The sequence below is a fragment of the Aquarana catesbeiana genome, linkage group LG12 (assembly GCF_042186555.1).
Source record: "Aquarana catesbeiana isolate 2022-GZ linkage group LG12, ASM4218655v1, whole genome shotgun sequence".
Taxonomy (NCBI): Eukaryota; Metazoa; Chordata; class Amphibia; order Anura; family Ranidae; genus Aquarana; species Aquarana catesbeiana.
Genome location: NC_133335.1, coordinates 18,399,895 through 18,414,057, shown reverse-complemented (window position 1 = coordinate 18,414,057; position 14,163 = coordinate 18,399,895). Strand labels below are relative to the sequence as shown.

The 14,163-nt window shown below is 42.0% G+C and overlaps 1 protein-coding gene across 1 annotated transcript in view; it reads left to right on the top strand.

The window, feature by feature from the left end:
* The window catches only part of PEDS1 (plasmanylethanolamine desaturase 1), a 73,067-nt gene extending 62,836 nt beyond the window's left edge, over positions 1–10,231 (top strand). The window contains 1 exon segment of the mRNA XM_073607272.1: positions 1,220–10,231. Within this exon segment, the coding sequence (XP_073463373.1) occupies positions 1,220–1,341 (122 nt within the window). The 3' untranslated portion in view covers positions 1,342–10,231.
* The last annotated feature ends 3,932 nt before the right edge of the window (positions 10,232–14,163 follow it).

The following is a 14,163-nucleotide window of genomic DNA, read 5'->3' as shown; positions in this document are numbered from 1 at the left end:
CACCGGGTGTCAGTCTGGGGTTTTATGACGGGCTGTTTCTGATGTAGTCCCTCTTTTTTATTTAGTTGCTGATTAATCAAAAGAATATAAAAATGTATGTGTAGCTGAAAGGAAGGGATTCTAACAGCACCACAAATCCCGAAAATTGATACATAAACATTGGAAAGGATAGTGATTTTAAAGGTGCTACATCATAGTTAAGTTGAAAAAAGACACAAGTCTATCTAGTTTAACCAATAAAAAAAAAAAATAAAAATCATACAATCCCATATACACAGTTCTATACCCACAGTTGATCCAAAGGAAGGCAAAAAACCCCAGCGAAGCACTATCCAGTTTGCTACAGCAGGGAAAAAAATTCCTTCCTGATCACCCGAGAGGCAATCTAATTTTCCCTGGATCAACTTTACCTATAAATGTCAGTACCCAGTTATAAATCGATAGACCAGACATGGCAGTTAAAATCAATAACGTTTATTACAAATCCATATTCAAATCCATAATGAGTTACATAAAGAACATATTTGTTATCACCCTCTGTAATTGATATGATGGTATAATCAAGGTCCTCTATGCATTTTCTTCTACATGTTTCACCTTATGGCTTCTTCAGGAATTGTGCATATAGGATGCTAACAAAAATAGAAATATATACTAGTAAGATACAAAACCTTATTGAATTGAGGTAAATGCATCAAATGGGGGACAACAAAATCCACCCTACATCCAGAATAACACCAGAAAGGCGCCACAAAGATGGAATAGGCTTCACCAGGAGCCAACCAGAGGTGCAGGATAGGATGAATCTGGTTATAGGGTGGATGGTCTATGTGCGGGTGGGTTTTCGTTGTCTCCCCATTTACCTCAATTCAATAAGGTTTTGTATCTCACTAGTATATATTTGTATTTTTGTTAGCATCCTATATGCATCCTTCCTGAAGAAGCCATACTGCGAAACATGTAGAAGAAAAGGCATACACCTTGATTATACCATCATATCAACTGCGGAGGATGATAAATATTGTCTTTATGTAACTCATTATGGTTTTTAATATGGATTTGTAATGTTATCGATTTTAATTGCCAAGTCTGGTCTTTCGATGCAGCACCTTTTTAAAATCCCCATTAATCAAAAGGAGACTGTACCTAAGATTTGTAAGCAGCAATATACTGGTCTTATCAGAGTCTAATCCTTCTTTCTTTTATATCTCCGGTCAAGGTTGGCTGAACTACCCACTAGAAAAGATTGGATTCTGGCGACGGCTCGAAGACTTCATCCATGGCGTCACGGGGGAGAAACCGCGGTCAGACGACTTAAAATGGGCCCAGAAGGTCAAATAACGTCCGGCCAGCTCCCGCCACTCTTTAACCAGTTGCCAACCTTTTAAAAAAGAAAAAAGTGAAAACTAAAGCCATTAGCCAAATATGTCAAAGACTCACCTGGAAGTAACTGACTAACCAGCACAAGACAAGATTGTGCTATAAAACTCCATAAGACTCTAATCCACAGACTCACACTCCGTGACACTAAGGAGGATCGGGCTGGGCCCAAAGCCTTGAGGCCCGCCTGCTTCCTGGAGCAGCTGACACCATACATTATATTATTTTTTTTCTGTGTTTTTATTTTTTTTTTTTTCTGTTTTGCTGATGTCCCAGGTGACCCATCACCTTTTGCTGAGCTTCGTGTGTCCATCACATGGGCCAGAGAAGAGATTGTACACCGTCTTGCACTATGGAAACGCATCAGTGATAAACATTTGTTGTATCAACATGAGTCTGCTGCCTGTGGAGACACCTAATACAGATATGAAGGAAGAACAGTGCTTTTTTTTTTTTTGCTTTTTTTTGCTGTCGAATTATTATTATTATTTAGAATGTTTTAAATTTTCAAATCTTTTCGATTTTGTAAGAAAAGCCTAAAGTGCATGTTTGATCCTGCAGGCAATCCGGGTCCTGGGATGTAGCACATTTTCCATCGCTAGTTTCCTTCTTATCTCCATAATCATGGCACTGACTGACACTCAACCCCTGAGACGCTGAAAGAAGAAATATATTTTTAAATACCTCTGTACTGACCGCAGTGAAGGGAAGAGGCTCTTTCCTTTCCTTTACGTTTTTCTTCTTTTTTTTTTTTTTTTTTCTTTTTTTAGAAACCGGCAACAAATTAATAAAACTCGCAGTTGATAAGTAGCACCGGTACTGTAAGTCCATCCATAACTAGATCTCAAAAAGAGGATGCTTAGCAGCAGTTTCCATCAGGGTTTCCTGAGTAGGTAAGTGCATTAGGTAGGCGTTCGTGTATGTGGAGTCGTCGTTTTGGGCTGCTTGTTTTGTAAATAAGAAGCATAGTGCTTACATTGTGCAGTGCTTTCGTGGTAGCCAGTTGACCGCAACAGAAGGTGAAATGCGTTGGCATGTTTTTAACAGTTGTGCTAATATCAGTGTAAAAGTTGAAAGAAATGGTATTCGTGGGAATGGCTCAGGAAAGATTTATATTCCTTAGACTTACTAACGGTAGGGGGTGACTTTAGCGACTTGTAGAACTCGGCTCGGTAACTTCTACAAAAGTGTTGACTCTGTTGCTGTTTTTGAAACTTTAAAAGCAGTCCTCCCTGCAGGTTGCTAACTTCCATGGGAGAGCTAAGGAATAAGGTCTGAAGCCCTCAGCTTGCCAACTTCCTTGAGAGAACCGAGGAATATAGTATGTAACCATCAGCTCTAAAACTTATATGGTAGAGTCAAGTATTAAGGTCTATAGCCCTCAGCTGGCTAACTTCCATGGCAGAGCCAAGGAATAAGGTCTATATAGCCCTCAGCTCGCTAACTTCCATGGCAGAGTCGGGGAATAAGGTCTGCAGCCTTCAGGTTGCTAACTTCCATGGGCGTGCTGAGAAATAAGGTCTGTAGCTCTCAGCTCGCTAACTTGTATGGGAGAGCCAAAGAATAAGGTCAACAGCGCTTAGAGCGAACTTCCATGGGAGAGCCAAGGAATAAGGTCTGTAGCCCTCAGCTCGCTAACTTCCATGGGAGAACTGAGGAATATAGTCTGCAGCCCTCAGGTTGCTAACTTCCATGGGAGAGCTAAGGAATAACGTCTTTAGCCCTCAGCTTACTAACTTCTATGGTAGAACTGAGGACTGCTTACCTGCCCTGCTGCCTATGCTGTGGAACTCCTCTGGGTTGAAGTACTAAATAGCCTCAGACTTATATGTGTCACACATGGGGGTTTCAAATGATGGCTCCTCCCACTGCGCTGTATGGTTTCCTCCTCTGGGACGTATGTCACTACAGGACTCAGGAGCCCACAGAAGGAACCACAACACACAACAGGGGGCAATATGTCCAGATACTGAAGATATTTGAGCATCTTTCTTTCCTCAAAAGGAGTTTGGCGGTGCGCGCAGCAGAGCGGGAACATATTGTTTTTCTTTGAAGGTAGACTGCTTTTTAAGTTTTAAAAATCTTGAGAGTCAACAGCATAATTGGTATGAGACGCCTCTGATATAATTCAGAATATATTGACAGGTGCAATTTGAACTGCTTCAAGCAGGTTTTGCGTTCCTATACACTTGTACGGGAATGCAAAATTCGTCTCATGTGAACTAAAACATTTTGATACGGGGCCCATAGTCTGTCGGTAACTTCCACGGGAGAGCAGAGGAATTAAATCTAGCACTTGGCTTTCTTGGCTTCATAAATTCTACTAGAAAAGCTGAGGAATAAAATCTGTCGCAGCTCGCTATCCTCCATGGGAGAGCTTAGACATAAAGTCTGTAGGCCTCAGCTCACTAACATCCTTGGGAGAGCGAAGGAAAAAAGTCTGTAACCCTAAGCTTGCCAACATCCATGGGAGAGCAGAGGAATTCAATCTAGCCCTTGGCTTTCTTGGCTTTTAAAATTATGCTAGAACGCTGAGGAATAAAATCTGTGGCAGCTCGCTAACTTCCATAGGGTTGCTTGGGTATAAAGTCTGTAGCCCTCAGATTGCTAATTTTTTATGGTAGAACCTAAGAATAAGGTCTGTAGCCCTCAGCTTGCTAACCTCCATGGGAGAGCTGAGGAATAAGATCAGTAGCCCTCAGCTCGCCAACTTCCATGCGAGAGCCGAGGAATAAGGTTTGTAGCCCTCAGCTCGCTAACTTTCATGGAAGAACTGAGGATTATAGGCTACAGCACTTGCTAACTTCCATGGAAGAACTGAGGAATATAGGGTACAGCACTTGCTAACTTCCATGGAAGAACTGAGGAATATAGGGTACAGCACTTGCTAACTTCCATGGTAGAACTGAGGACTGCATAGAGTCTGAACACAAGACAGATTGTTAGGGAAGTACTGACAGAGATAGCGATAGAATTGATTGGATGTTTATGGCAGCACCTCTTCTAAGCTCAGACGTCATGCAGCCCTGGGTTTTTATTTGCCAAGTTAAAGAACATAGGCATGAAAATCACACAATACCCCACGTACGTGAATATATAGAAAGAGTTACTCCATCCTTTTTAGGGTTCAGGCTGTTTAGTAGCTACTAATGTCGTTGACAAATGTGTATGTGAAAGTTGACAAGGCTGTGAAGAATGATCATTGTATGTAAATTTGCAGTACAGCTAGGTCTACCATAGTACCAGAGGTGGGACACCCCTTTAGGGTCTTACTATTGCCATACTATCAGAAGAAACACGCTGTCTTCCATCTCCTGAGTAACTATAACAGGACGCTCTCATGCACCAGCCCGTCAATTTCCAGTAGGGGGGGGGGGGGTTCTAAAGTGATGACAAACATAAAAGGACCAAAGTGATGACAAAGATAAAAGGACCTTTATCTCCCTTTTTTAAGGTCAGAAATAGTGACAGGACTTGCCCCCGTACTTTCGTAAATTATATCAATGACTCCTTTTTATAAACTAGTCTGTCGTTTAAAAATTCTCATTCTTCATATACCTTTTTATCTCTTCTAAAATGTGTTGACCTGCATTTCCACTTTAAGTCTACTTTACCTGCTAATATTTTGACCACATGACTGAAGTTTAGTATTCTCTGTCAATAAGCCCCCACTATGACTTGGCAGATTTCATAGACCACGTAAACGGGTCTCTGCCAAGTGCTGGTATTGATATTTGATGAACTGTGCCAACTTGTGTCCTGTTTGATCCTTGTACCCAGGCAGGCCGTTCTGAGCTGTCCTTTGAATCCCGAGCTCTTCACTAGCTGAGACGCAAATCATTTAAATAGAATTACTCCCTGTATTTTCTGATATCCTATTACTCTAGCGTTTAGATTTCTACTATTTTTATAAAATTATTACCCCAACTAAAGGCGCATTTTAGGGGCCCCTGCCCACTGCATCACCAAGCCAGAATTCCCAGCTTTGACAACTTTTTTTTTTTTTATTTTATAATTTAGTAAATCTCCTTTATTCGGGGATAAAGTTTGCATGGTCCTTTCCTATATCAATGCAGAGCATAGTAAAAGGTGTCTTTGGGACACCCCCTTCCCAACTCTACTATTCACACTCTTGAAGCTCTGGGAAACATCCCCTGTGTGCGACTTTTCAGTGCTTACACAGGACTTTTTCCCCACCCACTCCCATGTGACAGCCCTGGTCCAATCACTAGGCACCAGCGCTGTCACATGGGGGAGGGAGGACTGTACCTGTCTTGAGTTTCATCTACCTCCTCTTCAACCTTTCCTCTACTCAGACTGCCATCTCCATGCATGGCCACCATATGTCAGTTTTGCACAACCCCCCCCATATCCACACACACACATTGGTTGTAATTGCCCTAATGGCTTCAGACCATTTCTGTACTAAAGAGGAGTTTTTCCCCACCCACCCCACCCAATGTGACAGCCTTGGTCCAGTCACTGGGCACCAGCACTGTCACATGGGAGAGGGAGGACTAGTCATATGTTCACCCATAACTAAAACTTCTAGCCATTTAATTTATCTCCCATAGCCGGGCAGAGAGGGGTCCTGGCGATTGCAATTAAGCAATAGCAGCCTCCCCCCACACACACATTTTTGACAGGTCCCCTTTAAAGGAGCCATAATTAATACTAAATATCTATTTCTGAAGGTCCTCTTAATATACATGAACCATTTATAGTGATCCAATCTGAGAAAAAGAACTGACTCAATGTCTGCACCCAATGTCATATGAACAACGCAACTTCAATTTATCAGAAGTGCCGCCTTTTTACTGTTCTTTGTCCCAGCAAACATGGAAGTCATGGTAGGACATAGATGTTGTTGATTGTGCAGTGCTGAAGCCATTGCTCTATATATAGAGGATACTATGCAGCAGGGTCCCACAGGCAGACAGTTTGATGCCGCTCCTTGGGGGCGGGTCTGCAATTCCATTGCACCATCTGTCGGGATGTAAATGATGAGATCCCAACGTCTGTGTGGGCAAAGATCCTCTTAAAGCCGGGGCGGAAGCGGGTGTAACAATTGTGGTGCTTCGCTGGGTTATAATCTTGAATGTGTAGTTAGGTTTCGGGTAATTGTACTTTAATATCTCGTCCTCTCTTGTGCTAAACATAACAGTCCTTACATTTTTAGTGGCTGTATTTGCTGGTTATTGGCAGGTATTAGAAAGTCGGTTATATGTGAAGTCATGGTAATCTTGACTTGTAGATCCTGTTTTTTTTTTTTTTTTTGTTTTCTTATAGCGCTCCTTTTGATTTCAAGCTTTAAAGAAGAATTCCAGGTATGGCTTTTTTATTTTTACATTGATACATTGGTTCTAGCTTGGACCAATATAACTCTGTATATACTAAACCTGTGGGATCCCTTTAGAGCAGTTGTCTCCAAACTGTGGCCCAAGGGCCAGATGTGACCCTTTTCTTGCTTTTATCCTGCCCTCGGGGCACTATTTCATACACTGATGCCAACAGGGGGGCATCATTTTCCCCCACTGACACCAAGAAAAAGACACAATTTCTCCCAATGGCACCAACAATGGTGCCCAATGATGGGGCACAATTTCTCCCATTGACACCAATTGATGGGGCACAATTTCTCCCATTGACACCAATGACGGGGCACAATTTCTCCCATTGACACCAATGATGGGGCACAATTGCTCCCACTGACACCAATGATGGGGCACAATTGCTCCCACTGACACCAATGATGAGGCACAATTGCTCCCACTGAAACAAACAATGGAGCATTATTTTTTCCCCCACTGACGTTGGGACCTTCTCTACTCCCATTGGCCACTGCTTGGGCCCCCCTAAAGGACAGTAAACTGGCCCTTTGTGTAGAAGGTTTTAGACCCCTGCTGTTTGTTTTCCAAGCTATGCATCCTCACTGCCCCCACTTTAGTAGTCAGCCATGGTTAAGTTCTGGTGCCACAGCTTACCCAAGTGGATGACCTCTGCCCCTGCTGTGATAGAGTCCAGACCTAGTGATTGGCCGCTTGGGGCCAAAGTAGGTCATATAGGTGATACCCTATGCTTCCCCATACTCAAAGCTAATGCTCCACTACAGCGATGGAGTGGGGAGACCTTGCATAAGCATGGAAATCACTAAAGTAAAAGCGCTCCTCCGGCGATCTCCACTTGCTTCCCGGTCCAGTGCTGAGCGGCTACCCTTCTGCATTCTGAACGCAGGAGGTCACCCACTCAGCACCAGTGCCTTTTTGGAGAATGCGTTGCATTTTCTCAATGCAATAGAAAGCATTTTCTGACTGGAGTAGGTGGAGATCATGAGATCACCAGGGCGGTGATCTCACGACCTCCACCTCGTCCGATCAGAGAATGCTTTAGTATTTTATTGAATGGCGCCCGTTCCCGGAAACTGGTGCAGATCATTGGGCTGGTGGTGCCTCCTACAGTGAATTTCATCTTGTACAGCATGGGCGCTCAATCTGTGGCTTTCCAGCTTTTACGGAACTACAAGTCTCATTATGCCTTTGCCTTTGGGAGTTATGTTTGTAACTCTGAGTCTTGCAATGCATCGTGGGACATGTAGTTCTGCAACAACTGGCGAGACACAGGTTGAGCACCCATGTCCTACAGGGATACCACAGGTATGGCATTGACATGGTTACGTTGGAACATGCTGGAACAATGTAGCTTTGTAAAAAAAAAATAAGTTTTATACCTTGAATTCTTCTTTAAGTTGCCCTCATGCAAAAGAACTATTTACACCATTTACAAATGTCTAATTTTCATATTTCTGTGCAAAAGATATATTTGCTGTAAAGCCAAGTGCCACTTGTTGTTCCCTCTTTTCTCTTATGAGGGACACTGGACAGGAAGTGATGTGTGCTTAGGAGACTGTCTCCCTTTTAGGAAACAGAATTTTCTTTTTTTTTATGTCTGTAAAAGTTTAACTTATAGATGTAAAAATGTTGATAATGAAGCCGTGCTTTACATTTTCTGTCATTTTAACCATTCTACGCTGACTTGCCTGTGTCTGTTAGCTGTTTCGGCATACTTGATGAACCACCGCCGCTGGGTTGGCTCGGGTCCTTATCTATGCCGAATCGCATGTGGGAACAGCTGACGGAGTGATTGCAGCGGTGCACATCTTAAGGAGGAACTCCAGTCTGAAAAAAAACCTATATAAAGATCGCCTTTTACATATAATGGCCCATTGCAGACAAGGGGGCCCCCCCAGTATATTTAAATACGCTTACCTGTTAAAAATACAATGCACTGTACCGTTTGTGAAAAATATTCTGTCACCCATGAAGCCTGGTAAATGCACGGTGTGCTGCGCTCTCTCTCCCCCTATCCCAGCACAGGCTTAGCATTGCTAGAATAAGGGGAAAGAGAGGGCGCTGTTAGTAGGAAAGCGCGCTTGTGGGGCTGAGCACCCGACGTCTGCTGTGTTTTGTAAATAAGCCAAGACAAAGGAATGTAAACATTGCGAGTATTTTGGCCTCCCGGGTTCATGGATAAAAAGGCCTACAGGTATGACATTTGCATTAAAGGAAAAGTTCACCTTTTTCTCGCAAAATGAAAAGGTGAACTAAATATCCTGGCCAGCCCTCCAGGCCCCACTGCACATAGTTGCCATGATGTCCTGTGCGGCCAGGAAAAGCGGTCTGTACGCCGCACACTCCAGAGTTGAGCACCATCATAATGCTCGCAGTGGCAAGTGCTCATTGGTCAGCGTGACCAATTCTGACCAATGAAAAGAGCTTCTTTATTCTGGGATACCTTACTGGAAGAAGCCTCCTCAGCTGCGCTTCTGATTGGCCAGCACAGTCACGTAGCTACAATGACCAATGAGCACTTGCCTTTGCGAGCATGATGTTGGGTGCTCGCTCCGGGGCTGTGTATTGCAGTGTTTTTGGTGTAAGGACCTCAACAGCGGCAGCACAGGGCATCATGGCCCCGGGGTCCTGAGGGGTGGCCAGGATATTTAGTGTTCACCTTTTTTTGTTTTTTTGTGAACTTTCCCTTTTTTAAACCTTGTTCTTACAAACGGCACAGTGCATTTTAAAAAAGCGGGGGGGGGGGGGGGGGGATCACCGTGTCTTTTATGGGCCAATTTATGTATAAGAGGAACTTGGCCCTTTAAAAAGGACTATGGTTGTTAGTAGCTCAGGTGCACTATTCAAATTGCCTGCAAATAACTGTGAGAGCTTAGTAATCACACCAATGGTTCCTTATTGGATTAGCTACACATTAGCCTGTAGCAATTGTTAAATGCTAAGTCCGCCTTTGCGCCCCAGCCCTCCCAGTTACTGTGGGTTGTTTTGCCCCATAGAGCCCTGAATTCTTCTGAATTCGACGCGGCTGCATTATCCATTCACAAGGATCTGTGGATGGGAGACTACAAGTCCCAAGATGGAAGGCTTCTACTTTGTAGAGTTCAGTGGAGCACAAGTGTAGTGACGTCCACTTGTAGTGCATTGTTTGCTTCCTTCAGCCCCATCATGGTAGGGTTTGTATCTCAGTACAGACCTGGGGCTAGGAGAAGTCTATGGTAGCCTGTGCACTGCACCTACGACACACTGATCATGGTTGCAATTAAAACTATTTTTTAAAGCTGAACTCCGGGATCAGCAAATTATTGTCTAAATCCATTCCTCAATCATGTGAATTCTTCCTTTAAAAGGGAACTTCAGTCTGCTCAGATAATTTGTAATGAAAACCTCTTTGCCATTCTGAAGCTTCCCTCCAACCACTTTGCATTTTATATATATATATATATATATATATATATATATATATATATATATATATATATATATATATATATATATATATATATATATATCTCGCCATTTTTGCAATACGGCGCTGCTTTAATTTAACTGACAAATGAGCGGGCGTGTGATTTTGTTTGGGTACAACGTCAATGTCCTTCTTTTTTCTTTTTTTTTCCCCACAAATAGAGCTTTCTTTTGGTGGTATTTGATCACCTCTGCGGGTTTTATTTTTTGCGCTATAAACAAAAACAGACCGCCAATTGTGAAAAAAGTATATTTTTTACTTTCTGCTATAAAACATATCCGAAAAAAAAAAACAAATTTATTAATCAGTTTAGGCCAATATGTATTCTAATACATATTTTTGGTAAAAAAAAAAAAATCCCAATAGCCATATATTGATTGGTTTGCGCAATAAGGGATAGATTTATGGCATTTTTATTATTATTATTTTTTACTAGTAATGGTGGTGATTTTTTTAGCAGGACTGCGACACTGCGGCGGACAGATCGGACACCTAGCTGACATTTTTGACACTTTTTTTGGGAACCAGTGACATTATTAGTGATTAGTGCTAAAAATATGCAGTGTTATTGTACTAATGACACTGGCAGGGAAGGGGTTAACGGGCGATCAAGGGGTTAACTGTGTTAACTTCCCGGTTTGTGGTTACTAACTGTATGGGGACTGTGTGACTGAGGAAACACACAGATGTGTCTTCCTGAGTGTCATCCCCTGACAGTATAGAAATCTGTCTAGTTTACTTCGGCAGACCGCCATTCTGTCTCTGCGGGGAACTATCGCAGGCGGCTGGCGGACATTAGGTCCGCTGCACCTGCTGATCGGCTCCCCCGCTGGCCTATGTTGTAGCGGTAGGGCGATTTTGCGCAGCGGAACCACCTTGCCGAAGTACATCTGCGGTGAGTGGTCGGCAAGTGGTTAAAGACTGGTCACTGCTGCTCCCTCCCCTTGTGCAGGGGGACTGGTCTGGTCTCCACCCCCTCTTGTAGTTTTCGGTAGGCAGCTTGCAGTGGGTTGGTCTTCCAGGCCCCTCCCACAGCTCTCTCTCTCCTTGTGCAGGGTGACTGGTCTTGACTCCGCCCCTTTTCTGTAGTGTTCCATAGTATATGGAGCCTGCTAAGTCCCTTCCCACAGCCCTGCTCAGGCGATATACAGTGCAGTGATGATGTCACCGCTACTTTTATAAGGTTATATCTGTGCTTGCAAGGGCATTTGGTGCACACAAAATAGATTTATATCCTTTGTGGCTGTCGAGGAATCTGTGTGAAATGAAAGATTATGTGCCTGGAGTTCAGCTTCTTTTTATGAGGGGGAAAAAAAAAGGAGAATGTGCCTTTTAATTTCATGCAATCAATTCTTACCGCTGTGTAACGGAAACAGCACAGGGCGCCAACTAAGTGCAGTATATAGGAAAATACTTTTATTAAAAAAAATCACAAGTAGCGCCATTCTCGATAGTTACACAACAGTAACATTAAGGAATTAACACCAAAGGGAGTCCCCTGTACCATCCGCAAGCTTAGCAGTTAATTGCAGGCGATTTTAATAGCATGACCGGGTAACTACTTACCGTACAAAGAGTAGAGTTCTTCTTTTAAGTAGGGCTGGCCATCTGCCAATCAGATTCATGCAATCCTATCCTGACAAACAGTTGGAATCTCGTGGCTTGGGGGCCACATAGACAGTTGCTGCCTATGATGCTTGTAAACAGTCTCATCCCCCCCCCCCCCCGCTCAGACTGCTATCCTCATGCAAGGCCGATATGTCACTTTTCATCAGCCCCCCCCCCCCGCACACACACATTGGTTGTGATTGCCTTAACGCCTTCAGCCCCATGCCTGTATGAAAGTTTTTCTGTATCACAACCGACCCGCAAACAGTTGTGGCAGAGATGGATTGGAATCTTAAGGTGCTTGGTTTTTGTTTTTTCTCTTTATATAAAGCCTTAAACTATTGACTTTTTTTTTTCTTGCCTAATGAGGAATAATATTTTAATTTCATGTTCTAAATGTAAATATATTTATAATGATAAAAAAAAAAATTAGACGTCACTAACAGATTGTGAAAAAAAAAAAAACTTTGTGTGACTCCTGTTTTTCTTTATCCTTTTGAGCGACGACGGCAGTAACATTGCCAAGGTGTCATTCACCCTATACACAGTCAGATGTTTGCTTTCATATTGGGACTACAACCTCTTGCCTCTGCCGTGTTGCACCCCCTTTCCATTGATATACCTCAAAGGGATGGAATAAGGTGTTACTAATTTAAAAAAAAACAAAAAACTGTGCTCTCTATGTAATGTACACATTATAAGGGCGACCTTATCAAACTTTGTTTTGTTCTGTGGACATTACCACTTCGCGCCTAAGGGTAAGCCCTCATGCACACAGGCTGTTAAAAAAACGTTATGAAAACGCCAGTATCTTTGCAGTGATTTTTTTTTTTAACTTTTTTCAGCGTTTTTGCAATAGCATTTTTTAGCGTTTTTGAGCGTTTTTCCGCGTTTTTTTTTTCAAATTTTTTTTTTTTTTTTTCCAATGGATCAAAAACGTTGGTGAATGACGTTTTTCAGCGTTAGAGCGTTTTTACAGCTGAAAAACGTCTTTCAGAACCCACTGGTCCTGGGTTTTTTTTACAGCTTAAAAACGCCTATGCCACTTGCAGCTCAAAAACGCCTAGGTGGGCATGAAGCCATAGACTAACATAGACAGGCCTTTTTAAGCTGCAAAAAAAGCTCAAAAAAGCAGCTGTAAAAACGTCCGTGTGCATGAGGACTAAATCTTAAAGCCTAAGCACAATTTTGCAATTTTGACATGAGTTAGTAAAACCGTACATATCACAACTCATTTGTGCATCCAGGTGGATTATAGCGCCTTTTTTTTTTTCAGGACAAATTGTGCTTTCTTTTTTTTTTTTGTGGTAAGTGGTTATGGATACCCCTAATTTCCTTTGATGATGATGATAATAATAATTGAAAAAAAAAAACTGGCCCAAAATAATAAAAAAAAAAATATATTTATTATTATTATATTTTTATTTATTTATTTTTGAAATTTAGCTGTATAATTCTTGCTAGTGCCATAACCTACCACCACAGAACAACTCAAAATGTCAAAATAAATTCTCCTGCTCCCGATGATTGCAGTGATACCACATATGTGTATGTTAGTTGTGGTTTGTACCCATAGTACAGCCCAGAAACAATAGTGTGCATTTTTCCTTTTTTTTTTTTTTTTTTTTAAATCTTACCTGAAACACACTAACACAAAAAAAAAAAAAAATTAAATACTGACCTTGACCCAAACACTAGCCCTGGTACTGACCGCGATCAAACATTGATCTGGGTATTTTTTTTTTTTTTTAAATTGTATTAGTATTATTATTTTTTTAAAACCTTTTAAACATCTACAGACAGAATTACTTTTGAAACGCTTCACACACTGGCACTATCTAGAACTCCACAACTATGCCAAGTTGCATGCATGGCATCCAGACACACCTGATACATGTTGGCGCTGTGGCAAGGGTATAGGCACCATGCTACATATATGGTGGGATTGCTCACTTTTACATAACTTCTGGAAGGATGTCTGCTCACAGATTTATTCCTTAGCCGAGACAAAACTGAAACTTACACCAGAATGTTGCTTACTGAAACATATGAAATTATTCCCTAAGCAAATACAAAAAAAAAAAAATCAATTAGAAGAGACCTACTAAATGCAGCCAAATCCATTATTCCCTAACACTGGAAAACCACACATGTGCCCACAGTGATGGAATGGCTACATATGGTGGATTCAATTAATAAAATGGAAGAAATATCAGCTATTGCCTTGGAAAGGCCTGAAAAATTCCACAAATTATGGATGCCCTGGTTCCTAATCCAATACTCAGATGCATACAATAAATTACAAAATGGGTGAGTTGATGCGCTTAAAAAAATATCCACGACACGGGCCTATTTTGGTTA